Raw genomic sequence first — 27346 nt, forward strand, 5'->3', positions numbered from 1 at the left:
GTAAGGAAGAACTGCCAGCTAATAAGGAGGGTGAGCGTTTTTTTCTAACAGGACATTTTTAGAAGTTTGTACCATCTGCCATCTTACAGGTGAGTAGAACTTCCGAGCACTAGAGATGTACCAGTACTTTAGAAGCAACTTTTTTTCTCGATTGTCTACTACAGATTCTATGCTAGGTTCTTTTACATCCTTTCACTCAGAAATCACCCAAACCAAGCCGGGCAGGTACCAGCCCTTGCCCTTAGGCAGAGGAACTGCGGACCAGGTAAACCAGATGTCTTGGCCAAGGTTGAGAGCAGCAGGGTCAAGACGTGGGCACGTCTTCTGATCACAAGTCCAGGGCTTTGCCTGGTGAACCTCACGTGCTTTTTCAGCCCAATCAGCTGGTGTTGTCATCCATTGCTGGTGGCAAACACTCTCCCCGAGCAACTTTGGTCGGCCCCTCCGAACCCTCTGTGCCTTTGCATCGCCCAGTTTGATTGAAAGTCCTGCTACATCGGTTTAGCCAGAATCCCCCACCCTCAATATCTGATCACCGCTAGCATATGACCGGGGTCCTCATCCTCCACTGTCCCCCAGGTGACGTCTGATGACCCTGGCCTGCCTTCAGCAAGGGTCCTGTTAGGTCAGTTTAGCCAGAACCCCCACCCCCGATGTTTCCTCTCAGTGTTTCTTCATTCCCTGGCACCCCCCACCAACAAGTGCGTTACGAATCCCGGCTCACCTCTGCTGCATTTGGAACTGCGCCCAGCTCGGTACTGAGGTCTCTTCCCCGTATTGCAAGAGTTCCTGATTAAAATCTGCCTTTACTGCTTGAACTACTGTCAGGCTCGTTTTTTCCTGAATGCTGGCCAGGACTGCTCTGTGATGTTGAATTCCAATGGCCAAGCAGGCGGGGAGGAGGATGTGGGTGTCACACGGATGCCTGACATTGCTCATTAATAAGACCTGTCTGTGCAGATAATTGGCTGGAAACCAGACTTGGTTGCTTAGTAAGTATTTTCTCTCGGTGTCACCATTTTGGAAAAGGTATTTCATAGGCACAGTGACATTACGGGGTGGAAGTGCTGGCTACAGTGTCAGATGCAAAGAGAGCAAGGCAGAGGTCGAGTGGAGAAGTCTTTGCCGATAGATTGAACTAATATAATTCAATTGTTGTGAAGATATCATTAAATATATGTATCATGGATATGTCTAAATGTATGTATTTGCATGTATATATGTATATAGTATCCAAATATGTATGTACATGTACAGCTATATAACATGAATGTGCATGTGAAGTCTTGAAAGTGTACTTAAATGAGAAGTCCCACATGCAGAAGAGCCGTCAGGGTCTACAGCTTTTGAAAAGCAATGTCCTTCCAGTGACAGAGCCCTGGTAATGAAGGAAAGGGTGCTCTCCTACCCACCCCCACCGCCCTCAGGGAGATGGAATCCTGATGGATTTTCTGCTCTGGAATCACTTCAAAATTACAAGTATACAAAGGTCTGACGGGTCATAAAAGAGAAGGGCGACAAGAAAAGTCAGTAGGCAAAGTGTGTTTTCCTTTTCTTCTCCCTTCCCTCTTCAAATGGCTTCCCCCTTGTGTTTCTCTTTCCTCTGAAGGGTGCAGTGTTCTCTTGCTCTGTCTGTTTCCTAAGCCTCCCAGGAAGGGGCATTTATAGCTCGGGTTGGATCTCTTAGGGTGTTACTTATCTAGCCATCCATCCAACCTGAGTCTCTAGTTCTTACTGACCTGTCGGTAAGAACACGGTTGGCGCTGAGTGTCTGAATGAACGACACGTCTTACTGTGCCGCTTGAATCTCGCTCACAACAGGTTGTGTCGGTCTCTTATGAATCACATGTCAGGCACCAGGAGTTGGGCGGGGGCTGCTTTCCTCACACCATTTAATGCACGTGAGGGAGGAGTAGCCCCTCCTCATCATCAAGGCTGGCTTGGGTCTCAGGCCGAGCCAAAGGTTGGCTCTCAGATGGCCACGCCAGCAGCTTACGCTTCACCGAGGGCGCAGGTGCTGTACCCTCAGGGAACTTAATTGTGGATGAATGCCTTGGAAAGAAGAAAGCCATCGCTTCAACCAGCTCGCGATCATCCTTCTCAATGTAGTGTCATACAATGAAAATTGTGCTTAATCAACATGTTACAAAGTACTTAAAAATATCCACGTACATGAAAAAATGACCAATGACTATGAGGTTTTATCTCAGCGTCATGAACTCTTCCATGTCCAGAGGTTTATCATTTTCCATTAAAAATTGTTTTACATCCAATACTTTTCACTTTACACCATGTACCTGATGGTAGCCTTTTCCCCCTAGAATTTTGTTTAAGTTCGTAGAAGTTCAAGAACCACCTACCATGGACCTTTAATAAAATCTATTTGCATTGAAATAACGGGGCACCCTATGGGAGTTTCTTTTGCATTTAAAAAATATATTTTATTGATTATGCTATTGCAGTTGTCCTATTTTTTTCTCCCCTTTATTCCCCTCTGCCCTGTACCCCCCTCCCACCATCACTCCCCCACCTCAGTTCATGTCCATGGGTCACACATATAAGTTCTTTGGCTTCTCCATTTCCCATACTATTCTTAGCCTCCCCCTGTCTCTTTTGTACCTACCACTTAGGTTTCTTATTCCCTGTACCGTTTCCCCAGTTCTTCCCCCTCCTCCTCCTTGCTGATAACCCTCCATGTGATCTCTATTTCTGTGAATCTGTTCCTGTTCTAGTTGTTTGCTTAGTTCATTTTTGTTTTTGTTTTTTTAGGTTCTGTTGTTGATATTTGTGAGTTTGTTGTCGTTTTACTGTTCATATTTTTGATCTTCTTTTTGTTAGATAAGTCCCTTTAACATTTCATTTATTAAGGACTTGGTGATGATGAACTCCTTTAACTTGACCTTATCTGGGAAACACTTTATTTGCCCTTCCATTCTAAATGATAGCTTTGCTGGATACAGTAATCTTGGGTGTAGGTCCTTGCCTTTCATGACTTGGAATCCTTCTTTCTAGCCCCTTCTTGCCTGTAAGGTTTCTTTTGAGAAATCAGCTGGTAGTCTAATGGGAACTCCTTTCTAGGTGACTGTCTCCTTTTCTCTTGCTGCTTTTAAGATTCTCTCCTTATCTTTAATGTTGGCTAATGTAATTATGATGTGACTTGGTGTGTGCATCCTTGGGTCAAACTTTTTTGGACACTCTAAGCTTCCTGAACTTCCTGGAAGTCTATTTCCTTCATCAGATTAGGGAAGTTCTCCTTCTTTATGTTTTCAAATAAGTGTTCAATTTCTTGCTCTTCCTTTCCTTCTTCTGGCACCCCTATGATTTGTATGTTGGAACATTTAAAGATGTCCTGGAGGTTCCTAAGCCTCTCCTCATATTTTTGAATTCTCGTTTCTTCATTCTGTTCTGGTTGAATGTTTACTTCTTCCTTCTGGTCCAAACCATTGATTTGAGCCCTGGTTTCCTTTCCTTCACTGTTGGTTCCCTGTACATTTTCCTTTATTTCATTTTGCATAGCCTTCACTTCTTCCTCTGTTTTGCGACTATACTCAGCCATTTCCGTGAGCATCCTGATTACCAGTGTTTTGAACTATGCATCTGATAGGTTGGCTATCTCGTCATCGCTTAGTTGTATTTTTTCTGTAGCTTTGATGTGTTCTTTCATTTGGGCCATATTTTTTGTCTCAGAACACCTGTTAGGTAGTAAGGGGAGGAGCCTTAGGTATTCTCCAGGGTGGGGCAACTCACCTTGCTGCGTAGTGGAGCTGCATGTGGGGGAGGGGTTCGAGAACGGACAGTGCTGCTTGCTCAGCTCTCCGCTGGCTTTCAGTCACTTCTGCCGCTACCCACAAACAAATTGGGCCCTTCTGGTGCTGATTCCCAGGTGAGTGGTTTTGTGTACATTCTAGGACCTTGTAGGTCTCTCTAATGAACTCTCCTGTGAGGTTGGGAATTTCTCCCCACCCCCGCCAGCTGAAACCCCCACAGGTTTTTTCAATCAGAGGTTTTGAGGCTTTATTTCCCCGTGCTGGAACCCTGGGTTGTTTGGTCTGTCTCCCTCCCCAGTTGTTCGTCCAGATTTATCTGCATGCAAATACGGGACTGCCTGCTCCGCCAGCTACCACCTTGCTGTGAGTCCTCTCCACCCAGCTCCCCATCTCTGCCCTTCCTACTGGTCTTGGTGAATGTTTCTTCTTTAACTCCTTGGTTGTTGGACTTCCAAGTCCAATTTTCTGTCAGTTCTGGTTGTTTTTTGTTTTTAATTTATTGTTCTTTTTGTTGTGTGAGGAGGCATGGTATATTTCCCTACACCTCAATATTGGCCAGAACTTGACTTCAGCAGCTGTCTATATATCTTTGTATTTGTATCAGGTGTTGGTAGGATAAAAAGTCTTTTGCTTTGGGAATCTTAGGAGACCTCAAGATTTTTGAACTTTCCAAAGGCCTGTGAGTACATTCCTGAATTCTGGAGACAGCACCACAGTTACCGAGAATGGCATCCTGCCCAGTTAATTGCCTCTGGCTGCTTTTGTGCCTTAGGGCACAAAGATGAATTTTTTTTAAATCCTAAACCAAAATGGATCATAAGCATGCATAGATCAAAGTAATGTGTTCATTGGTGCACCTTTGGTTCCTTTTCAATTTTAAGCCAAGCATGCTCCAGCCACCCCTGTGAGGAGTAAGGGTCGGATGGGGTGTTGTGTTGTGGGTGTGAGAGGGGTTTACTGGCCCACTAAACCACTGCAGGCAGCTGGCCGGGTCTGGAGGATGGGGAGGGCTGACCTTGTGCTCTTCAATGTTAAATTTCTGACTCTTTGCCTTCAATGGGAGTCAAGGGTTGGGCCACCAGACTGGGTTCTGAGCGCTTGCTTTGCTCCGCCCCTGTGGATCCCGAGAGTTCTTGCTGGAAGCTGGAAGGAGGTGATGCTCATGGGGTGGGAGTGCCTGCTGAACCTGACTTCTGAGATCTCCATGTGGGTGTCCTGTTCTACACCTGATTCTCAGTTTTGCCTCCGGCTGTAGCCACCTCCACCCACTCACCCTCAGCCAACTGCGCTTTGCTGTTTTCAGCACCAGTTGAAACCTGGTCACGTTAGTGGGGTGTAGTGAGGCGTGGCTGGAGAACACGTGGTGGGGGTGGTGTCTGTGCAGTTGCTGGCTCCCCTGTGCTCCCCTGGAAGGTGCAGCCATCAGAGCTCCACACACCTCATAGGGCCCATTAATAGTGGAGGTTACCTGAACATATTTATTCATTGAATGCGGTTTTGCCTTCATCCACTGCTGTGGATCAGATGCCTCTTTTGAGATGTTTCACTGCATAATTTAAAAAAGATTTCTGTAACCTCAGCTGATGGCTCGTTTACTGGAATCGATTTTTGACGGAGCTGCATCCTAGCACACTTTGATGGTCACTCGGGGTTTCTGGCAGTGGAATTTGATACATGTCCACTTCCAGGGAGTGGAAGCGTAGAGTGGCACCTCCAGTCCCGGTTAACTTTTATGTTTCAACTTCCTCTCCCTCTGCTTTTGAGAAATAAATGAAATGCACTTCCCCCCTTTCAGAATAATTCCCAACGAGCTGCGTACAGAGTCTGAAATGTGTTCAATACTCATTGATTGAAAGTGGACGGAGAGCAAGTATAATCTCTCCAGTTGTACCAACCCCAGTTCCCACCCTTATTGGTTGTAGCATCATATCTGTATCCCTGAGTTCCACTTAGTAGAATGATCCGGAAGACGATGGGAATGTGGGGGCCCATATGAATCATGTCCTGAGTAGACACAGTGTGTTCTCTCGGTCCAGGCAAGACTCTGGGCTCAGTGGTCAAGTCCTTCCCTCTCTCTGAACTGCAGAGTTTGGACCCTGGCCGCACGGTTGAACAGGAAGATGGGTGAGCACCTACAAGTCGTCTCAAAGACGCTGACACCTTGACATTCTCTAAGAAACAGATTGCCCATTGAGATCCACCATCACCCAGCAACATGCCGAGGAGCCATCTGTCTGGCCCGAGTGTCTAAAGTCTTTTCCCTCAAGTTTAATTATTTGGTTACAGTTAGAATAAAAGGGCTGGATTAGATATGGCAAGTTTTAATATAGATATCAAGAAGGGTAATTTCTTATATGTCTTTATTTGTGTTGTAAATCACCATAATGAGACCAATTCTAAGCGGCCTTGTAACAGCTGTCTCACTAATGCCTAGCTGCTCTGTGTAAGTTCTACCTTGTTTTCCAGCTTTTATTAGAAGGGTTAATGGGTAGAGAGAAATGGTTTCCTAATAGTCTCTATTTTGACAAGAAATTAACAACATTGATCCAGTTTGGAAATCAGATCAACTATTTAAATGCCATAATATTCCCTCCTGAGACAGATGGTCCCTAGTGCTATGTTGTAGGCATTCTCTTGCTTCGGGAAGGTAGAATGATGTTTTACACAGTACTTAAGCGATGACTAGTCCGATGACATCTAAGCAGGCGTATGAACACTGTTGTCCCTTAATTAATGTCACCAAATGAGTGATGGTGTCTCAATGTCCTCTGAGAAGGAGGGGACCCGGGGGTGTGCCTGACTGCAGAAAGAAGCATGTAGCTCCAGGCTATGATGGATGAGTCCACAAGGCGGAATTCTGGGGGAAGGCTTGGAAATGACAGCCACTGTCTAAATGGCCAAGTCCTGTGGGCAAGAAGGGGCCTATGGGGAGGTGAGCTGCGTGGCTCTGGGCCAGGACGGGAGCTGGGCAGGATGGTTGTGTGCCGCAAGTGGGAGCTTTGCCTGGGGTGCTGGGCCTCTGTGCTGGGCGGGCAAGTTCACCTCTGAGAACTTGGAGCCCTCAGACAGTAGTCGGCAGGATGGATTGTGGGAGGGGGGTGACACAGCATAGCTAATAGTGCAGAATGAATCAATAGGTGGTTTTGGATTAAAAGCAGAGACGCCACTCGATGAATTGGAGTGGAGCTCCCAGCCTTAATGAACCACGCTATGTGCTGTGCCAGCTGCTGGGTGCAGAGCATCCTTCCTGCCAGAGGGGCACGAAATTCACTGCAGAGAAGTTTACAGAAGGAGAAAGGCCCATGCTGGGGGACTGGGGAATGTGCCCTGGGCTGCAGCCTTAGTAGCTGCACACCCTCAAGCTCTTCCTGAAGGCACTTTGTGTGAAGATGGTGACTGGCCCCCACGGATGCGCTTAGCCAGTGCTTCTCCTCCGGGACCGGGATGCCCCACCTCCCCACCCTGGAGGGCTCTGTTAGCAACGCCCAGTCCAGACGGTCCTTGAAGAGAGGAGGGCTGTGGGTGGCTTTGGGGGAAGAGATGATGACGCATTTTAGGGTTTTTCCTCACTGCCTGATTATGCAACAATGAACCAAGTTTTAGTGCATTTTGCTTTACATAATTTCAGATAAAGTACCGGTAACGTCATAGGAGCGGTCCTTACTCCATCCCAGCCCAGGGAACGGCAGGGTCTGCATTCCAGCTGTCTGGCCGGGAGTAGAGAGGAGAGTGCGGGTACCTGCTGTTCGCTGCCCCCCTCTCCCCCCCTCAATTTAGAATGTTCCCTTTATGTCCATCAGTCCATTTGGGACTGTAGTAATCTGTTTTTATGTCAGTCTCATCCAATAGAACAGCGGAGAGCTAAAAGCACTTTTGACATTTTTAAATGGAAAAAAGAGAAACCCCGCCAGAGAAGAATAATATTTTGTGACATGGGAAAATTATGTGTGTCCATAAACAAAATTTTACTGGGACAGAGCCATGCTCATTTGTAAACTTGAGCCTGTGGCCACTCGAGTGCCTTGCTGGCAGGGTTGAGTCTTTGTGAGAAGGGTTGTCACAAAGTCTGGAGTATCTACCACCTGGCCCTTTCCAGGAAACATTTGCCAGCCTCGTGCTCTGAAATGTAAGTTCCTTAGGGGCAGGGCTGCTGCTCCGACTTTACACATGTCCGGGCTCCTGGCCTGGCGACTGTGCAGAGGCCTGGGCCTTGTCGGACGGGGCGCAGGGGTATTTCTGCTCGTCACAGCCTCTTGTGTGATTGGGCACCAGCTCCTGGGGCCAGTTTGCCTTTAGGGTCTCTGCTGTACATGACCTGTATTTCTACTGGATGGAGTTTATGAGATGCGAGGTGGTTATCAGATGGGAAAGGATCCTGGAGCATAAACAGGCTCTTTGAATAAAACATGTCTTTATTTTTAAATTAAGTGACAGAAAGCCTCGCAGGAAGGCAGGTGTAGCTCTTGGCAGGTGGAGATAGCATGGTGCCAGGTGAAAAGGCAATGAAAGCTTCAGAGAGGCTGCCACACTTTTAGAAAGGCCAGCCGCTGTGTTTTAAAAACCACTTACACATTCCTGTCTGTTACAGAGCACCCACCCAGCGCCAGATTGTACTAGATGTTGGGAATAAAGAAAGAACAGGCACAGTCTTTATCCTGAAGAATGTGCAGCCTGCTGGGGCCCCCTGGCCGTACACTCAGGCACCTGCAGTGCGGTTAGGCACCGGAGATTTGCAGAAATGCGGGGGAGGCCGAGCAGTCAGGAGGGCGACACCAGAGGCTTCGTTTGCCAGGTCTGGGGCGTGAGCTGAGTTACCGGAGGCTTTTCTAGGTGGGGACAACGTCACAGCACAGGGGCAGGCCAGGCACAAAATCACCTGGGGTGTGGTCAGGTATTTCTGCAGCGCATGCGCGTGGCAAGGGCACCCAGACAGGTGGCATGGATGCCACATGCAAAGGAGCTTGGTCTTTTTTCTTCAGCTACTTCGAGGCTACTGAGAACGTTTGAGCCGGGGAGCGAGGGGACAGGATCCGTAGGTAACAAGGTTTATTCGGACAACAGCGAGGAGGGGACCTTGAGAAAAGAGAGACTGTAGTCGGGGCAGCTGGTACGGAAGGGGCGGAACAGTCCAGGGGAGAGGACTTGTGTGAACCGGTGCGGTGGCCAGGTGCTGGAGTGGGAGGAGGCTGAGACACTAGAGACAGGGATAAGTCAGGGTGGACAAGGGCAGCCAGGGCTGCTCCGGTGCGTCACGCAGGTCGTACACTGCACAGCTTGCTGCCTCTAAGGGTTGGGTGGCTGTGGTGGTGGTACAGATTTGGGTATTTATCACAAATACACAAACCCACGAGTTCCCAGCAGATGGCAGTAGAGTGCGTTGAGGAGGCAAACCTTTTCCTCATTTGCACGGAGGAGCTCTACCGGCTAGCAGCAGCCTGGCACCTGGGGAGATGGTTGGGCATGAAGAGGCTATAGCACCCAAGGGAGGGGAGAGCTTCAGAGGCAGCCAAGTTTCTGACCCGGGCCACTGGGAGACTGGCGGTCCCATTCATCAAGGGGTGAAACACAGGACAGGGGGCCACTTCGCAGGTGCCGTCTGGGACAGTTAGCTGAATGGGCCTCAGCTCAGAGGACACGTGTTGGGCTACACCTGGGGGACCCCCTGCACACCTATAGGAGTCTATGCCAAGAGGCAGGGATGGGCTGCTTTGGGAGGAAGGGAGTGTACAGAAGGAACTGCTGAGGACCCAGGACAGACCCCTGGAAGCCACCAAGGTTTTCATTGGGCATGGGGGTGGGTTGGTGGAGTCAAAGGAAGCCTAGGAGACTGAAAACAGCTGGTAGGAACCAATTGCTGGAGTGATTCCTAATGTCGGGAGGGGGAAGCTTCAGGCTGACCCAGACCAGGCTAATTTTTGTTTTTTTCAATTTTAAATGACTCTAGACTTTCTCTAGTGCTTACAAGGCCAATCTAGTTTGCGATCATATATGATATTTCACTCCTTCGTTCTTCTGATCATTTATTCTGCACCTACATATTTATCCAGTGCCTGCTATGGTCCAAGAACTATTCCAGGTGCTGGGAGAGTAGCAAAGAGCAGGATAAGACACGGCTGTCACGGAGCTTACAGGCTACTGGTTAATAAACAAGTTAACAAGATAACGTCAGCTGGTAACAAGTTCCACACAGCAAGATGGAGGCACAGCGATGGGTTTGGTTTCTATTGGGTGGTCTGAGAAGCCCTCCCTGTACGAGAGCTCTGTGCTCGGACTGGAAACCTGTGTGGCCACGGCAGGGCGAGTCGGGTGGGAGAGTGGGCGGAGGGGAGAGCCAGTGCTCAGGCGGGAGGCAGGCGGGAGGGCCCTGGGACTGCGGCAGGGAACCTGGGTTTTCCGAGTGCGGGGGGGAACCCCCGGAGAGTGTAAGCATGGGCAGCACTTGCTCTGATTTGCGTTTTATTAGGATCCCTCTGGCTGCTGTGTGCAAATGGACCTTTGTACGGGGGTCGATGTAGAGCAGGGAGACCCAATGGGATGCCACTGCTTCCACATTATGACGACTTATTCTGGGCTGGTCACCAGAGACAGACATATTTTGGAAGCCATGTCGATAGAACTTCGGGATGGTAAGGAAATGAGAGGACTTGAAGTGCTGCTGCAGTCTGGGGCGTAAGCCACTGCGTGGTTGATGAGGACATTTATGCGCACGGGGAGGACAGAGACAGGGACAGGTTTTAAGGGGTTCTCAATCTCTGGCTTCTGCTCGGGCCATGGTAGTGGTCCACGTTTGTTCATCATCTAAACAGGCGCGCCAACTATGCCACTGGGTTTCTGAGTGTAGAGCTCAGGGGAGAAGTTAGGACCAGAGATAGAAATTTTATGTCACATGCAGAAAAGATGGTCATTGAAGCCAAGGGCCTGGCTGAAAGCACTGAGAGGGAAAATGGGGAAGGCGACTTTCAATGGAATGAGCCCTGCGGTTCTGAGGACAGGAGAACCAGCCTGCAGGGGAGGATGGAAAGGAGCTTTCATGGAGGAAGGAGGGACGGCAGAAGCAGAGATGGACACCAGAGAAGAGCAGGTAGGGAAGGAGGAAGCGGTCAGCTGTGCCGATGTGGTGAGGCCAAGTAGGACAGGAATGCAGGGCTGGCCTTGGAATCACCATCGGGAGGGACACTGTTGGTGAGTTTCAGTACAGGGGTGGGTGCCCATTGGGACGGGAATTAAACCATGGGCAGTGGAGATGACAGACAATTGTTTCTGGAAGTGACGTGGGAGGGAGTTGAGAAATGGGACATTACTGGAAAGAGACATGATGCCGAGAGTAGTATGGTTTCGTTTTTGTTTGTTGTTAAAGATGGGAGGTCTTAGGGAATATTCTCATGCCCGTGAAAACGAACCATTAAGAAAAGAATTGGTGGTGAAGGAAAGGAAGAAGAGGGTGCAGTCTGTCTTTGGTCTGGGCGCAGGGGTGGGGTCCAGGGCTGGCAAGGGTGGGACAGGGCTCTCCAGGAACAGGAGGGGAGACAGACTGTGCTTAAAGGCCCAGGTGGGGATGGTAGATAAGCCCCTGGGAGGATGCCAATGTTCTAGTCTGATTTTTTCTATTCTCTCAACCAAGTGTGAAGCCAGGTTTTTATCTAAGAAGGAGCGGCTTGGAAGATTGAAGAGAGATGAGAAAGTGAAAGTCACGACTTTTGGTGGGTGGATAAAACCATACTAAACATTTACATTTAAATGCGTACATCTTGGATTCCCCTACGGCTTTTGTTTCATCATAAAAAGAGACACCAGGGTAGGGAGTGTGAGGAGAACTGTAGACAGCTGTGCACTTCTGTCTAACACTTTCTCTGTTTCCTGCCCACTGGGCCACCTCCGTCCGGGGTTACAGATGCCCACTGTTTGTGAGATGCCCCTTCCCACCTGGTTGAGGGTGTATGCATCAGACTGAACTCACAAAAAAATGCTAAGTGCTACTGTGTCATTCTACCCTTCACAGTGGCAATGGAGGCCACCTTGCTTTGCCAACATGGGAACTCGAAGTACCCACAGCTGGCCCCTTCAGTGCCAGGAATATGCATTGCCAGCTCCAGGTGAGGCCTTTGATAGTTCGTCTACCAAACACGGTGTGTGACTCCCATGCCTGCCGCAGTGGAGGCTGTGAGGTTGTATTGGAAACACCCTGCCCTTCTCTGCTCTTGGCCTGGGTTGTTGCCTCTCTGGTTGCCTGTCTCCTCACATGTAGTCGTGACCCATCTGCTGTGGGTTTGCTGAATGTAACCTCTTTCTTCCCTTAGCCTTGGGGGCTGACAAGGCATCTGCAGGCCCAGCTGAACTTGCAGAGGTGCCTCTGGAGGAACACAGAGGAATCATGCTAGGAAGACCCAGACAGGTGTTCGGAAAGCTTTCTTGCTCCACATTGGACCCTGTGGATTCTTAAGAGTTTCTGCAAGAACCACAGACCAGCACCATTTTTCTTCTCTTTAGGTTGTACACTCTTTCCAACTTTGTTTGGGGAGACAGACAATATATGTAACCAAGTACCTAAAGCAAATAAATGACAATACTTGATTACTACATTAGCTCTCTGAGTTGTAGGCAATATATTTTGGTCCAATTAGGACATAGTATTAGTCCATTTTGGATTCCATCTTTGGTCCTCCTTTCTCTGTTCTTCCTTATGCCATTACCTCCTTGACCCATGCACACCCACAGATTCCTACTGATAGTTACCCTGTATAGAATATGCTTGAGAAAATGAAGCAGGACATGTATTTACTGAGCAATGCCTAATTACAGTCTTTGAAGGATGGTATCAGTGAGTAGAGAAAGATGATGATGATGATGATGGATGATGATGATCAAACCCAGAAAGGGTCTCTTTGGACACATTGCAAATGGAAACCCCCACTTGGTTTAACTAGGCTGGTCAGAACCTAAATATTTTTATCACGGTGCTTTCTGGCAGAGTCAAAATTGATTTTCCCTTTCAATGTTAAACTTTGTTCTTTTCTCCCCTCCGGGCTTGTGAGCTGGCTGCTTGGCTGCCCTTTGGGTGATACCTGGCACGGCACCATGCCGTTTTGGGTGGGGTTGGCCCAGAGTGTCAGCTGGCACAGTCTGGGCCAACTCCAGATCACAGTCTGGTGATGCTGAGTGGGGCAGGGTCTGAGAGTATGAGCCAGTGGGTGCCCTTTGAAGAGCCTTAATGCTGACCTTTGTGCGAGGGCAGATTGCTCCCGCTGGCCTCCTGCGGCGTGGTGTGGTGAGCCTGACGGGGAAGCCGAAGCCGGGAATGGAAAGAGAATGTATCATGGGCCGTAACTGTCAGTGCATTAATAACCTTTAATCCGTAACCACTGTCTGCAGTGTGCCTTTGCGAAGGGACCTCCTCCTCTGGAGCGGCCCTGGGGCCTCCAGATCGGGAGGGCCGGCAGCCCCGAGGCGGAGTCCTGGCTTTACCCCTGCACCCGCAGAGTGACCTGCTGCCCACTCGAGAGTCGGCCGCCGCACTTGTTAAATGGGGAGGGCACCTCCATTTCAGAATTGTTTTGAGGACTGGAGACAACCTCTATAAAGCATCTGGTAAAGTAATGGGTATCCAACAGGCAGCTAACGGGTGACGGGAACGGAGTGGCTCGCAGTCACTGATCCACTCTCTCCATTGACTGAACATGTGCCGTGTGTGTGCAGGCCCCAGGACAGATGCCTTGCACGAGTTACTCATGGAAGTCTCTTATAAATATCATTCCTATTTTTTAAACTGAAAATTTAACTTTTTTCAATTACAGTTGATATTTAGTATTATATTAGTTTCTGGTGTACAGCACAGTGTTTAGATGTTTATATAACTTAGGAAGTGATCCCCTCCAATAAGTCTAGGAACCCACCTGACACCATCCACCGTCATTACAATATGACTGACTACACCCCTGCGCCGTGCTTTACATCCCCGTGACTGTTCCGTCACTGCCGCTCCTCAATCCCTTCCCTTTTTCACCCGCTTCCCCGAACCCTGTCCCATCTGGCAACCGCCAGTCTGTTCTCTGTGTGTATCCTTCTCATTTTTGGAATGGAAGAAGTAGTTTGCTGATAGGAATATGATAGGCCCAATCATGTGGGAAATCAGGAGTGGAGGCAAAATTTGAATTCAGGCTGTCTGACCTCAAAGTCTCAACCGGTGAAGATAACATTTAAAGGAGGGAGGAGTTCTGCAAAGTAGCTAGCCACGAATTCGTTTCATGGCCAGTTGGGAGCTAAGAGAAGAGCACAGCAGCCAACTTGACAAAATGTTAGCGTGGCATTTTGTATGAGGCAAGACAGACTAGATTTTACTGAGGTAACAAACAACCCAGTATCAGTGGCTTAACCCAACATAAGGTTATTTCTCAGTCATGTTACGTGACCCAAGTGACTTGGCAGGAATCTAGTCTTCAAAGCCAGTCCGGGTCCGGGATGACAGAGGCTTCACTGTGCCATGTGCTTCTATGGGAATCATAAAAGTGAGAAGGGAACATACCACAGTGTTACCTTGTACAGTTTCTACCAGAGTGATAGTTGTGGCTTATGCTTATAATGCTGGGACAAAGGCAAGTCACAAGACCATGCTCGACGGGAACAGGAGAACGTGAGCCTCGTGTGAGTCTGGAAGGGCGAGAGCCAGACCTCCCTGGTGAACAACACCAATGGCTACCACACATGTTCACACCCTGACTTGCAAAAAGTTTCCGACTCAGTCTACTGGCTTTTAAAACCATGTGGGTATCTGTGGTAGATTGTATTATTTTGTTCTCATTTAGTTGTTTCCCATGAGAGAGTTACATTTGCTCATTCTGTCGACACCAGGCACTGCCGTATGACTTGTTATGATAAAAATAAGTGGTGAGCAGACGTGAGGTGTTCCGCCATTTCTCGTTTTTCTTCCTGCCTCGAGAATGGCGTGTTCTGCATGGGGCTGCTTCTTCGGTCTGCAGCCTGGAGTACACAGGATGTGCGCAGAGCCCCCCGACATGTGCTGTGAGTGAAAGCTAAACCTTGTGTTTTATCCCTTGGAGCTGTTACTCCAGCATGACTTGGCCAAGGCAGACAGGTACAGTTATCATTCTTAGTTAAATAGAAAACAATTGAATTGGCTATGTAGACATTCACATGTGTGGCCCGCTTTGTTGAAGTACATCTATACTTTAAAGCAGAAGTATCTAAGGACTTATTATGAAAGTAAGTATTAGTTGAGTTAGCAGCACAAAAATACATTATAAATTGATGTTTCAACTGCTACCTCAGAGTTATGAAAAACCTAGGAGGGGAATAGGGAACAGAGAAATATTGTTTTCAAATGCAGGCTATGGTACTGTTCTCACCGAGCTGTTGCCTCAGAAGACCTGAGAATATTCTAAACTCATGTCCACTTCAGGCAGAAATGATAAGGATGAAATGTGGCTATTTATAGGGATGCAGAGCCTTTCTGAGCCCAGTGATCCTCATTAATTCAGACCCATCGATTGGTAATTCATGGCAGGTAACTGGGGCAGAGGCCAGGCTGGCATTTACTCTCTTGCTGTGGGGGTGTGTTTCTTGTGCTGGCTATCATCACAGGTGACGTTTGCCATTTTCACCATTCAGATGGCCTTCAGAGGGGAGTCATCTGTCATACCATGGAGGTGCCAGCTGCAAGGTCCCTGGAAACAGTAGGGCCACTCCGTGCGATTGGCCCTACTTCCAACTGCTTGGCTTCCCATCCTCATCCAGCTTTGCTCCCCACTGCCCTCGCAGTCTGTGGGGGAAGAAATGATCAAGTAGAATTGGGGATGTTGAAAGGTCACCGGGGATGTAGGTATCATTTTTGTTCCCATTTTAGAGTGGCAAAACTGAGGCATAACAGAGGTTGAGCAAGCCAGTGAGTTTAGCGACTGTGGTTTGAACCCAAGGTGGTCTGACACTAAAGGACGTGAAGTAGTGCAGACACACTGAACCACAGCTGAGGTTCCTTTTTCTAAGGAGCTGTACTAAGTAATTAATATAGCAAACAAGATTTGTAAGGAGGTTGGTGTAGGAGGAGGAGCCAGGGCACAGCTGACTGGGGAAGAAGTGCCTCTCTGGCTCTTTTGCTCTGTGTGTGTGTGTGTGTGTGTGTGTGTGTGTGTGAATAATGTATATGGTTTTTCCCCCGGTGAGCCTCTTCCAGTCATTACAAATTGCTGGTAGAACTGCTTCGCTGGCACAGGCTGTCTGTGCTCACGTTACTGAATTCCCCGGGAAATCATAAAGCTCTGTTTAAGGGTATGCTAATTAGAGGCTCCCCACTACTTGACACTCATCTTTCCATTTGAATGGTGCGGTTTCTTCCTAACGTGAGTAGTGACTTTAGAGTCTGAATCAGAGCTACCTTTTAGGCACTAGTCCATTTTCTCCCCCTTGGGTTTGAATTCCAAACTGTATATATTATGTGACCACCACTGACTTTTGAACTTTCATTTGAGTAGCTCCTCCTGGCCCGTTTGGAGAAGGAAGAACAATGAATTTTCTGGAATTGGAGTTTTAATAATAACAATTTTTATAATTATTCAGTAGTTTGGGGTTTTTTTAGCCATGATACTGTTTGGTAACTGCGATGCACTGCCTATTATGGGACATGAAATGCCTTTTAAATTGTAGGAAATGTTTAAAGGATTTGCAGTATGCTTCCTGTTAGAGGTTGGTGGGAAACTTGAAAACTCCGTGTGTGCCCTACAGCATCCAACCCAGGCCTTTGGGACATTTGGCGAACCAGAACACAGCATCCCCAAACTGAGGATCACAAAAAGTTTACCATATTTGGGGAGCAGATGTCACCAGTTTTTATCCAGCTAATGACGATTCCTGGGTATATTACACTGAGGTGGGAGTTTTGAAAGGAAGTCATGAATAGGTCACTTGAACCTAATGCCCAACGATGAAGGGGCTGTTGGATTTCTTGATGTTGAAGAATGGTAGATTTCCATTTAGGAAAATAGGAGAATTTAGGAAAATAAATTCACGACTTTGAATTCTTTAACTCACTACTCCTTACAGAGACTTACCAGGAGATTTTTACCCAAGTGCTTAGCATTTCTGACCTCATCAATGAACTATTTTGCTAGGCTAGGTAGTTGGGGTTATAACTCTTAAGAGAAAAACAGTAAATCTGGAGAAAATGGCTTGCCAATAGGAGGGTTAGCAGTAACTTATCAAAAGGAGAAAATAAGGTTTATAAAAGATAATGAGTATGAAATCTCATTACTAGAAACAGCTTAAGAGTACTGTAACGCTATCCCTCACCTTCTTATCTGAGAAATGCCACCTTTTCAAACTCCGTGATCTCCTATTCTCCCCTATTATAGTGAAGTGGCATTTTGATTACAGAAAAGAAAAATGGTACTTGATAATCAGATCTGATAGAACAACGTATTCTTCCAGGCCTAATTTTGTAGACAATGCTTACCTAATTTCAATTTTAGAACTCTTTTGCAACACATCTCTTTTTAATACATGGTTCTTAAAAATTCATGCAAACCCATACAGAATTTTAAAGTGCACTGATACCACTGGAGGCCAACAGAGAAACCTTAAAGAAAAAGAGGCACTAACAGCAGAAGCCAAGAGACGAAAGCCTGTCTGCACATTAAATACCAGTTGTCTCTTTCTGGTGCATTTCCCTGTAGAATCCTCAGGAACCCAAAGCCCTCGTGATGCAAAAAGCACTAACCTGAGCCCTGGCTGATGTGGCTCAGTGGATTGAGTGCCTGCCTGCAAACCAAAGGGTTTCTGGTTTGATTCCCAATCAGAGCACATGCCTGGGTTGTGGGAGAGGTCCCCAGTAGGGGCTGCAAGAGAGGCAAGAGGCAATCACTCATTGACGTTTCTCTCCCTTTCTTTCTCCCTCCATTCCTCTTGTCTAAAAAAATAAATAAAATCTTTAAAGAGTCACTAAACCATGAGGCTGAACACCATCCTCAGTGGTCTCCGGTAGCCAAGCCTCCACTTTCCCATCTGTAAAGTAAGAATCTGGTGAAGACTCCTTCCACTTCAAAAATGCCATGATCTGCAATGCGACTTATGTGACTTTCTTCAGGCGAATAATATTATTCTGGCGATGGAACTGAGCTTCCCTCTGGTGAAGGACTGTTTACCTTTACCCACTTCCGGTTTCCCAGAACCTGTTTCTGGTTTGCCGCCACCTACTTCTGGTTAGCCCTCACCTACTCCTGGTGCATGCAGCCCCCTTCTCCTTGGTAACCCATAAACACTAAGTCTTGGAAAGCCCTCCCTGCTTCCTCATCTATTAAGTATTATCTAGTGTATCGTCACTTAGTTGGCTTCCTCATATCCTCCACTTGCCCCAGTTTTTCATGCAGCATTTAAATCTTTCAGAAGTTTTCTTCTTTGAAAAAAAATTGAAAGAAAAAAAGTGATGGAAGGGGAGCTCATAGATTAAGAGGCTAAAAGAGACTGCAACCAATCACAGTGTAGTAACCTCATTTGCATCCTGATTCAAACAAACAGTCTTAAATTTTTTTTAAAAAGGCGTTTACGAGACAATTGGAAACTGGAACACTTAGATATTAGATCTGAAGACAGGATCATTAATTATTTTAGTGGTCATAATGGTGTAGTTATTTTTCAGAAAGGATCCTTATCCTTTAAAGAAACTCACTGAGATTTCTACTGATAAAATACGGTGCCGGAGGGCAGTTAGTGAGTGGGGATGTAGATGGAGCAAGTTTTGACCGTACATTGACAGTTACAGAAATTAAATGATGGGTACATGGGAGTTAATTATACTCTTTGGCTTCTTCTTGTATAAGTTTTATAGTTTCCATAATAAAAAGTATAAAAAAAAAAAAAGGCTTGATGGGGATTTATCCTAACGAGGCACATTTGCTGCGGCGTTGGAAAGGGCTGCTTGTCATAGCTGCATAATCGCTGGGGGTAAATATGGAAGTTCATCAATCAGAAAGGCTCCAGTGAGGCGCTGGCTGGCGACGGGCCCAGCTCTGTGTGGCTGTCATCTAGCCGCTAGGCCAATTTGCCCTCTATAAATAACAGTCTATATGAATGCTTTACTATTTTAACGCGCATTCGCCGCAGCTGCTGAGCATGTTTGTTTACGTAGCTATGAGCCCTTCTGTAAACATCACTATCTCAAAATCACCCATGTGTCAGGAACATAAAGGGCCCCCTTTAAAAATATATTTGTGGGATGAGACACGCGGCCAGTTCCCAGATGTCTGGGTGGCTGGTGTCAGAATTTTCCAGGGTTTTTGATTCATGTTCAAAAATAGAATCACATGACTGGACAGTTCTTGAGAGGTTACTGTGCACACCCCTCCGAGTGTGGGCAGGACTAGACTGAAGCCGCCCACCAAGGGTGTGGGTCCATCTTTTATGAGACCAGAGACCTCACTGAGGGAAGGACTAGGGCCAGGACCTGCAGGGCATCGATTTGGGCAGTATGCACACCCTGCCTGCAAGGATCTTACTTTCATTTTCTAAAAATGAGCCTGACTCTGACTGATGGGACCAAGCAGGCCTGCTGCAGTACAGCTGGCATTGGGGCATTGTGTGTCCATGGAGAACCAAGTGACCTGGGACGCACCGGACTGGAGGACCTGGCAGTCAGCCTCCTGCAGGGTCGCTCAGCCCTCCAGGAAACACCACGTTGGGATCAGGGTGTGCCCGCATTGTGGGTGACAGGAAGAGGGCTGTGCATCAGAGTTGCAGCGTGGGGCTCATCCTTGAAAAAGGCCTGTTAATGGAGATCACTGATAGTAGTTTAAGGTCAACTAAGACATTTTTGAAAGGGAGAAATGAGTGAAGTAGAAGCCATTGTGGGCCCACTCACTGTTGTCAAAGCTCTTGATGTCCCATGCAGCCTTGCAGGGAATAATTAGACCCTTGTGAATTTGTTTTCCTCAGTGTGCACTTGGTCCACAATTATTTTGTTCCTGTGACTTTGACTCATTGAAATATTTCTTCCCCTAAGGGTTTGTTTAATGCCCATAAATACCAGTCACACTTTTCATTCACAGAGAAAAGCGTCCCTCTGAAGCTTAAGAGATCAGATGTGCCAGAAGCACTGAATTGTATGAATCTTATCAGGAAAGGATCAAGGCATGTTCAGCCAACAGACAAACTCAGAACTTTCTAGAACACTCTTCCCTCCACTTTCCAGAAGCTAGAAAACTATTTTTTTAAAAAAGGAAATTAATAGTAGTTGCCTTTTTCCAGGAACAGTGGTGCATCTTATGATAGTTTTTTTTTTTTCTGGCACCTACCTATTTTTTCTCTAAGAAAGCAGTAGGAAGGCTGCTGGGTGCTCAGAGGCAAGGATCACTGTTAATTACCAAGGAAACAATGTTGCTGCCTTTGGAAAGGCTCACTCATTACAAGCTGTCACCAGAAAGACAAGGTATGCCCCAGGGAGAATGCTGACTCAGGGACATCACCAAGATACCTTGCTTATTCTGGATTCATTTATTTTTTTTAGACTGGGATTTGGATTGAGGGAACAGCTCTTATAGTTTGAAGCTCAGGAGAATACCACTAGCCAGAAGGTACATATTTGCAGTGGCTTTTGCTTCTTGAGCCCAGAGATGCAACGATAACAAGCCTTGTCCACTGTCACCCCCCCCTGCCCCCCCCCCCCCCATGTCCTCTTGGGAGATTTGTGGTGAGAAACCTAATATTACATGTGCATCACCAGGGGCGGGTTGATGCTGCCAGAGGCTACACCTCAGGGGCCACCACCAGGGGGATCCCGAGTCCCTGGGCTCGGCCCAGTGGGAGAAGGGCCTGGTCTGTGGGAAATGACAGAGCTCCTGTTCAAATTGCATCCTCCCCTCCTCCCTCCTCCTCTCTCCCTTCCCCTACCCGACTGCAACCATTGCTTCACAGATACACCCAGAGTCAGGCTAAAGGTACCGATAGCCCTGTTCCCATCTATCACACTCACTTAATATTTCACAATAATCATTTTGTTATTCTTTAAATCCGTTTCCAGGTTAGGCCTGTGTTGTGCTAGTTCTGTGGAAAAGAGCCCACTCAGTGACTGAGCTCCATGCGAAGCCTGCCATTCACATGTTCATTGCTTGCTGCATTTACAAACCGACTGTGGGAGTTTCTACCACTGGGAGAGAAACTTGTTAGAGGTTATACCCTTGCCTGCTGGGCACAGGGAGGCAGAGAGGTGGGACCCATGCCTGGCCTTTGAAGGGGTGACAGAGGTCAGCTGGTGGGTTCATGAGGAATCTGGGGCCAGGCGGATGGCCATGCATTTTCAGAGTACACCAACCAACCCTGAGCCTCCCCTGGAAGCCTTCAAAGCACAGAAAAGCCGGTTGTGTGACTGAAGAGGATCCCAAGGCTACTATCAATACTCAGGAGAACAGTAAAGAAATGAATGACCTTCATACGTTTCCTGTGGAGCACTACTGTTAGCTTAAGTCAGAATTCATGGCTCTGTTTTGTGGAATGTTCCAGATAAATATGGGCAGAACCTGCTTTGCTGTTGGGATGTGTAATATGTGTAAAGTTCAGCTATGAGTGAGGACTTCAATAAAAACTGCCCATTTCTCTATTCTGAGAACAGATCATCTTCCCTCAAACATACCAATGACTGGCTGTTGACGGCAGAGGGACAGTAGGGTTATGATGAGTGGATCTTCCACTTTTCCCTGCTCTGCTCGAGTTGTTCCCTGGGTCTGCAGTGCCGTGCCTACGGGGGGCTCAGCGGGCAGAGTGTGGAGGAAGAGGCCAAGCACTCACTTGGTGTAAAAGAAAAACCAGGGCTATGGGCCTTGCCCATGGCCCCCAAAGGTGAGGGGAAAGTACCTTTTTATTAAAGCAATTTGTCAGGCCTCCTTTGAAAGGCTTAACTACTTCTTCCTGGTTTGGCAATTAATAACCTCAAGTATTGAAATTAGGCCATGTTTTAGAGCCATTTAAAAAGCACTTTAGAGATAAATGTTAACTTAAGCAAACATTTGGAATTTTAATATACATTAAGCAATATTTAAAAAATATTTATTGTTTTGTTTCCAAAGGGCTCTTAAAAAGGTAAATGATTAGACATCGTGGTGGACGGACTTGAGGTTAGAAGACAGGCATGCTCTCTCACGAAGCGAGGGGAGGGTGTCAATGGTGAGGGAGGTGCAGTTTTCCACACCTGCCGTAAGGAAGACCACGAGAGCCAGGCTAAAATGAGCATGGGTCCCACAGATATCCCAGGATAGAGCGTGCCTTACCTGTAGCCTCCACCATTCCTTCTAGGATCACCACAATTTCCAGTTCCTCTTTGGGCAGCTGGGCTTTGGAGATTTCCCAGAAGGGACTCTGTTGGTTGATTTCGTGACTGATGATGAGTGGAGACACCAGGAACAGGCGGTCATCTCCAGTGTAATACCCGACGTTGATGTCCGTCTGGTTCAAAGGGATGAACTCCCCCTCTGAGGTCTGTTTGGATTTGATCAGCTTGGCTCTGATGGAAGCCTCCACAATGTGGGAATTCCGAAGGTCCCCGACTCGAAACATGAGGCACAGCTTCCCATCCCGCATGGATATCACCGCGTGGGTGGAGAAAACCAGGGTCTCTGCCCTCTTCTTGGGCTGTGATATTTTTACAAACATGCATCCCACCATGAATGCGTTGACAATGGACCCCAGCACAGACTGGATTAAGAGGAGAATGATCCCCTCGGGGCACTTGTCCGTGATGACCCGGTAGCCGTAGCCGATGGTGGTTTCTGTCTCTATTGAGAATAAAAAAGCAGAGACGAACCCGTTGAGGTTGGTGACGCAGGGAGTCCATGAGGGGTCCTCTATGTGGTCCATGTCTCCCCGGATGTATGCGATGAGCCACCAGATCATCCCAAAGAAGAGCCACGTCACTGTGTAAACCATGACGAAAATCAGCAGGTTGAACCTCCACTTGAGGTCCACTAAGGTGGTGAAGATGTCGGTCAGGTAGCGGTAGGTCTCCCTCACGTTGCCGTGGTGGACGTTGCACTTGCCGTCTTTCCGCACGTACCTCTGGATTTTCCTTTTGGTCCGGTCTCGGCTGACATGTCTCGGCAGGTCATCCCTGGCCTGCTTAGGCAACTTTGGCTGGTGAATGGCCACAGGGCTCTCCACGTCCTGGTCCATGGAGTCGCCCTCCAAGACGTTAGCTGGTGGTTTGGGGAAAAGAAAAGAAAAACTGAATGAAATGAGGCCCTCGGTAGTGATGGAAGCCACACCAGGTGTGGTGTATGAGAGTGAAACCAAGCACCACTTGTGGGATGGTTAACAGAGTAGATGAAGCCATTCTTGGTGTCATCTGGACAGGTCACTAGTTGACTTGGACCCCTTTCGTGTAAGAACTCCTCCACCCTTCCCTCTGAGACAGAGCTCCCTGTTGTGAAACCACCCCCTTGCCAGCAAGTTCTAAGAGTCAGCTCTTACAGCCAGAGGTCTCCCTACCTCGCCCAAGATGCTTCGACCTTGGGGAGGCTGCCCGCTCTGGATAGGAAATGCTCCGATCCCGACAGTCTCGCTTCTTCCACTCAGCAGGTGTGGGCTCTTGGGCACACTATCTGTTATGGACTGAAGTGTGCCCCGGCCTTGCCCCACCAAACCCATTTGTTGAGGCCCTAGCCTCTAATGTGACTGTAGTTGGAGATGGGGCCTTTGAGGAGGGAATTAAGGTTAAATGAGGTCATGTGAGCAGGGTCCCTAATTCAATAGGACTAGTGTCCTTATAGGAAGAGGAAGAAACACCACTCCAGGGGCGTGCACACAGAGGAAGGGACGTGTGAGGGCAGTGAGGAGGCAGCCGTCTGCAAGCCAGGAAGGTGGCAGCCAGAGCCGCCAGAAACCAACCCTGCTGGTGCTTGGAGCTTAAACCCCCAGCCCCCAGAACTGTGAGACAATACATTTCTGTCGTTTAAGCCCCCAGTGTGTGGTGCCCTGTTGTGGCAGCCCCAGTAGACTTAAGACACTATCCAAAGTCACCGAGCCTCAGTTTCCACATTTACAGAGTGGCCACCATGGAACCTAGTGTATGGGGTCGTTTTAAGGTCGGACGAAACCACATACCTGCCTGGAACAGACATGCAATAAATATTCCTCTGCCAGAAATTCTTCCTTAGCTACTTTCCTTATGTTTGGGGTAAGAATTTTGAGTGAGGTCTTTAAATCGTCAAATTTCAGTGTTTAAAAAAAATTCCAGTTTTTGTTGGTTGATTTAATGTCAAGGTTAAACAAAGTGTGGAAAATCGCTCTCTTTTTAAGTGTTTACACATTTGATTTGGTTTCTGCCTTGACAAAGAATCTTGCAGTTTTGGCCTGTGGTTATTTTTCCTGAAGGCCCCCGCGATGAACGAGCGCATGGGTGTCATCCTTAGTGACTGATGCATTAGGAAAACTCTTCCAGAATCTGAGTGCAGAGGGAAGTTTGGAGCTGGGACTGTTACTATGTAAACACATATAAACCTCCATATGAAGTTGCTGGTTCAGCCAATAACTGGGAATCTTTCTAAAGGGTTTAGAAGCCGTTTCTCTCTCCAGGCCTCCCTTCTGGGTCCTTCGACTCTGTCCTGCATGCCTGTCCATGGCAACACGTTTTCCCCTTGGTTTAAGGCGAAATGCAGTCTGTTGAGAAAACACTTATCTGCTCAGAAAACAGCTAGGGGTGGGACTCAAGCGGTACCAGCTTAACTTATTGATTAACCTTGTTCCTGGTTGGTTAGTTGCCTTACAAATCAATCGCATAGATCTGTTTTTATCTTTCAGTGCAAGGAAGAGACAGCCTGTGGTCCTCAGGGCAGGCTCTTGGGTTTGACAGCTTTGCCTTTTGACTCACTGCCCTCGATAGCCTTTCATTGGTAAGGGAGGAGCTTTACTTTTTGTTCTTCTTCAAACGGTATCAGGACAGGAGTCAGAGGGTGGCCGCCGAGGTTGGGACAAGTTGGTGAATCTAGATGGAAGTGAGCTGATGTCCCTGCCACTGCCAGCACCCCCTAGAAGACACGATGTTTGTGGTCCGGAGTGGCTCTGGCGGAGCTCCCCCTGCTAATTATTCCCTGAGTGGGAGCCTTAAAGTATAACTTCATATGAGACAACCTCTGGGCTCAGGCCCTTCCAGGTTGGGAGGCCTTTTCTGTGCACCTGGTGTACGGTCTCGCTTTGCCCCGGGGGGTGGGGGGTGCACGCTCTCGCTGTGCAAAGCCACCCTGAGCCCTTCCCTACTGAAGTCCTTCAGCAGAAGAAGGTGCTTGGTTGGATTAGCTCCTTTTTAACAGTCTTCAATGCCACTTCATATTGAAAATGTCACAGAGGAAATCTACATCCACCCCCTCAACCCACTTTGAAGCTGCTTTCCCCCTTTTCCTGGCTCGGCTGTAACCTTCAAGCTCCAGGCGTCTGTCCTGAGCTGGCGGGACCTGTTTGAACAGTGAACGAGTGCTGGGATCCTGCCAAATCTGTTTTTCCCTTTTTCTAGCTCAGGACTGGAGCACATTTCCTGCCTTCCTCTGCTTTGAGGGGTGGCCACGTACTGAGTCCTGGCCTGTCTGGAACAGGCGTGCCCTTCTGGCCTTAAACAGTGTCTGTGCCCTTCTATGGCCCTGCCCTTCTTCGGGGGATGAGAGGGGGCTCGTGTCCAAACATATAAAGAATTTATACAAGTCAACAACAATAAAACAAACCTAATTCAGAGATGGGCAAAGGGCTCGACTTGGATAGACATTTCCCCAAAGAAGACAAACAAATGGCCAAGAAGCACATGGAAAGATGTTCAACATCACTGGGGCACTAATCGTTAAGGAAATGCAGATCAAAGCCACAATGAGGCACCACTGCATACTCAGTAGGATTTCTATTACAAAAAAAAAAAAAAAAAAAAAAAAGAAGGAAATGATAAGCATTAGTGAGGGTGTGGAGAAATGGGAACCTGGGTGCATTTTTTGGGGGGGGGATGTAATTTGGTGCAGCTTCTGCGGCTCCCTCAAAAAGTTAAACAGAACAATGTGACCCAGCAATCGAAAGCAGGGACTCAAAGAGGTGCCTGCGTGCCAGTGCTGCTAGTGAGCAGCGCCATCAGTGAAGATGGTGCTGCTAGGGAGCAGCGCCATCCTCAGCAGCCAAGGGCGGAAGCGGTCCTGATGCCCACCGGCGGGGGCGTAGAGAGACGAGACGCAGTGCACACGCAGAGGGGAGCGTTGTTCAGCCTTGCAAAGGAAGGAAGTTCGGCCCATGCGACAGGGTGGGTGGGCCTTGAGAACACGGTGCTAGCTGACATAAGCCAGACACAAAAGAACAAACAGTATACGATTTCACTTATATGAGGAGCCAGAGCAGACAAACTCATGCAGAGGGAAGGAACAAAGGTGGCCAGGGCCAGGGGAAGGAAGACACGGGGAGTCATTTGTGACAATAAAACAGTTCTGGAGGTGGACGGTGGTGATGGTTGTACAGCATCGTGAATGTAGTTAATGCCACTGGATTATACGTTTAAAGTGATTAAAACAGTAAATTTTATGTCATGTGTAATTTGCCACAATTAAAAAAAATAACCCACCGAATAATAGCTCTTGGGCGACTGAGAGTCCCTAGTGGTCGCTCAGACACAGCTCACTTTTCTTGCACTTTTCTCCCCACTAGCCACCCCGCCCCCCCGAATCAAGAGCATGGTAACTTTGCTGTAACACTCTCGAGTAGAGGGGGCAGGTTAACACATAGGCTACTTTGCCGAGTGAGGTCCGTGACTGAGCTCTGAAAGGACCCCACTGGATAGGCATTCCTCTGGCAGGAAGTGAGCAGCAAGCTGAAAGGGAACATGCAAAGAGAGGCAAGGGAAGACACCAGCGAGCTCACCCTAAATCTGTCTTGGGTGGAGAGCAGGACGTCTTTGCTCAGTGAGGGGATGTGCTATGCTTTCTTACCAGCGGACAAAGGCTGGGGTGTTGGGGCCATCCAAGAGAGGGAACTGTAGGTGTAAAAGTCTCGAAGGCACCAAACGGCTTTGGGGAGGGCAGAGATGGCGGTAGACGAGCACCTGGCTGGAGCCTGCAGGCTGTTGTGCCAGACTGAGGAGACTGGTCTTAACCTGGGGTGTGATGTGGTCGAACACTTTGCGTGTTTTAGAAGGGCCCCTACGGAGGGCAGTAGTATGGAGTAGGGACTAGAGGCAAGGGTTGGCAAACATTTTCTGTGAAGGGCCGATGGTGAATATTTTAGACTTTGCAGGCAATATAGGCCTCTGTTGCCCATTTTTTTCATTTTATTAAAAGACTTTTACAACTCTCAAAAAATGTAAAACTATTCTTAGCTCATGGGCAGTACATAAAGAGGCCACAGGCTGGATTTGCCTTTGGGGCTGGAGTTTGCTGAACCGTAGACCAAAGTGACGCCAGTTAGAAGGGGCAATGGCTGGGTGATGAATCAAGGGAGCAGCTGTGAGGGTGCAGACGGGGCAGTGAACAAGGAGCAGAACTAGCGCGCAGGAGGCAGTCTGGGGGACGGAAGGCGGGCTGGGTGGGACAGAGGACTAAGGGTGATGCTGGCTTGCGCTGGTTCAGTCTGAAGTG

At 48.0% G+C, this 27346-nt stretch overlaps 1 protein-coding gene across 2 annotated transcripts in view; it reads right to left on the reverse strand.

Moving 5' to 3' along the window:
• Positions 1–27346, reverse strand: part of KCNJ6 (potassium inwardly rectifying channel subfamily J member 6) — a 186548-nt gene that overhangs the window by 20942 nt on the left and 138260 nt on the right. For both annotated transcript variants that reach the window (XM_045195796.2, XM_045195790.2), the window contains exon 3: positions 22028–22948. In XM_045195796.2, the coding sequence (XP_045051731.1) occupies positions 22028–22948 (921 nt within the window). The remainder of the gene's footprint in view (positions 1–22027; positions 22949–27346) is intronic.

The sequence above is a fragment of the Desmodus rotundus genome, chromosome 2, assembly GCF_022682495.2.
Source record: "Desmodus rotundus isolate HL8 chromosome 2, HLdesRot8A.1, whole genome shotgun sequence".
NCBI classification, from domain to species: domain Eukaryota; kingdom Metazoa; phylum Chordata; class Mammalia; order Chiroptera; family Phyllostomidae; genus Desmodus; species Desmodus rotundus.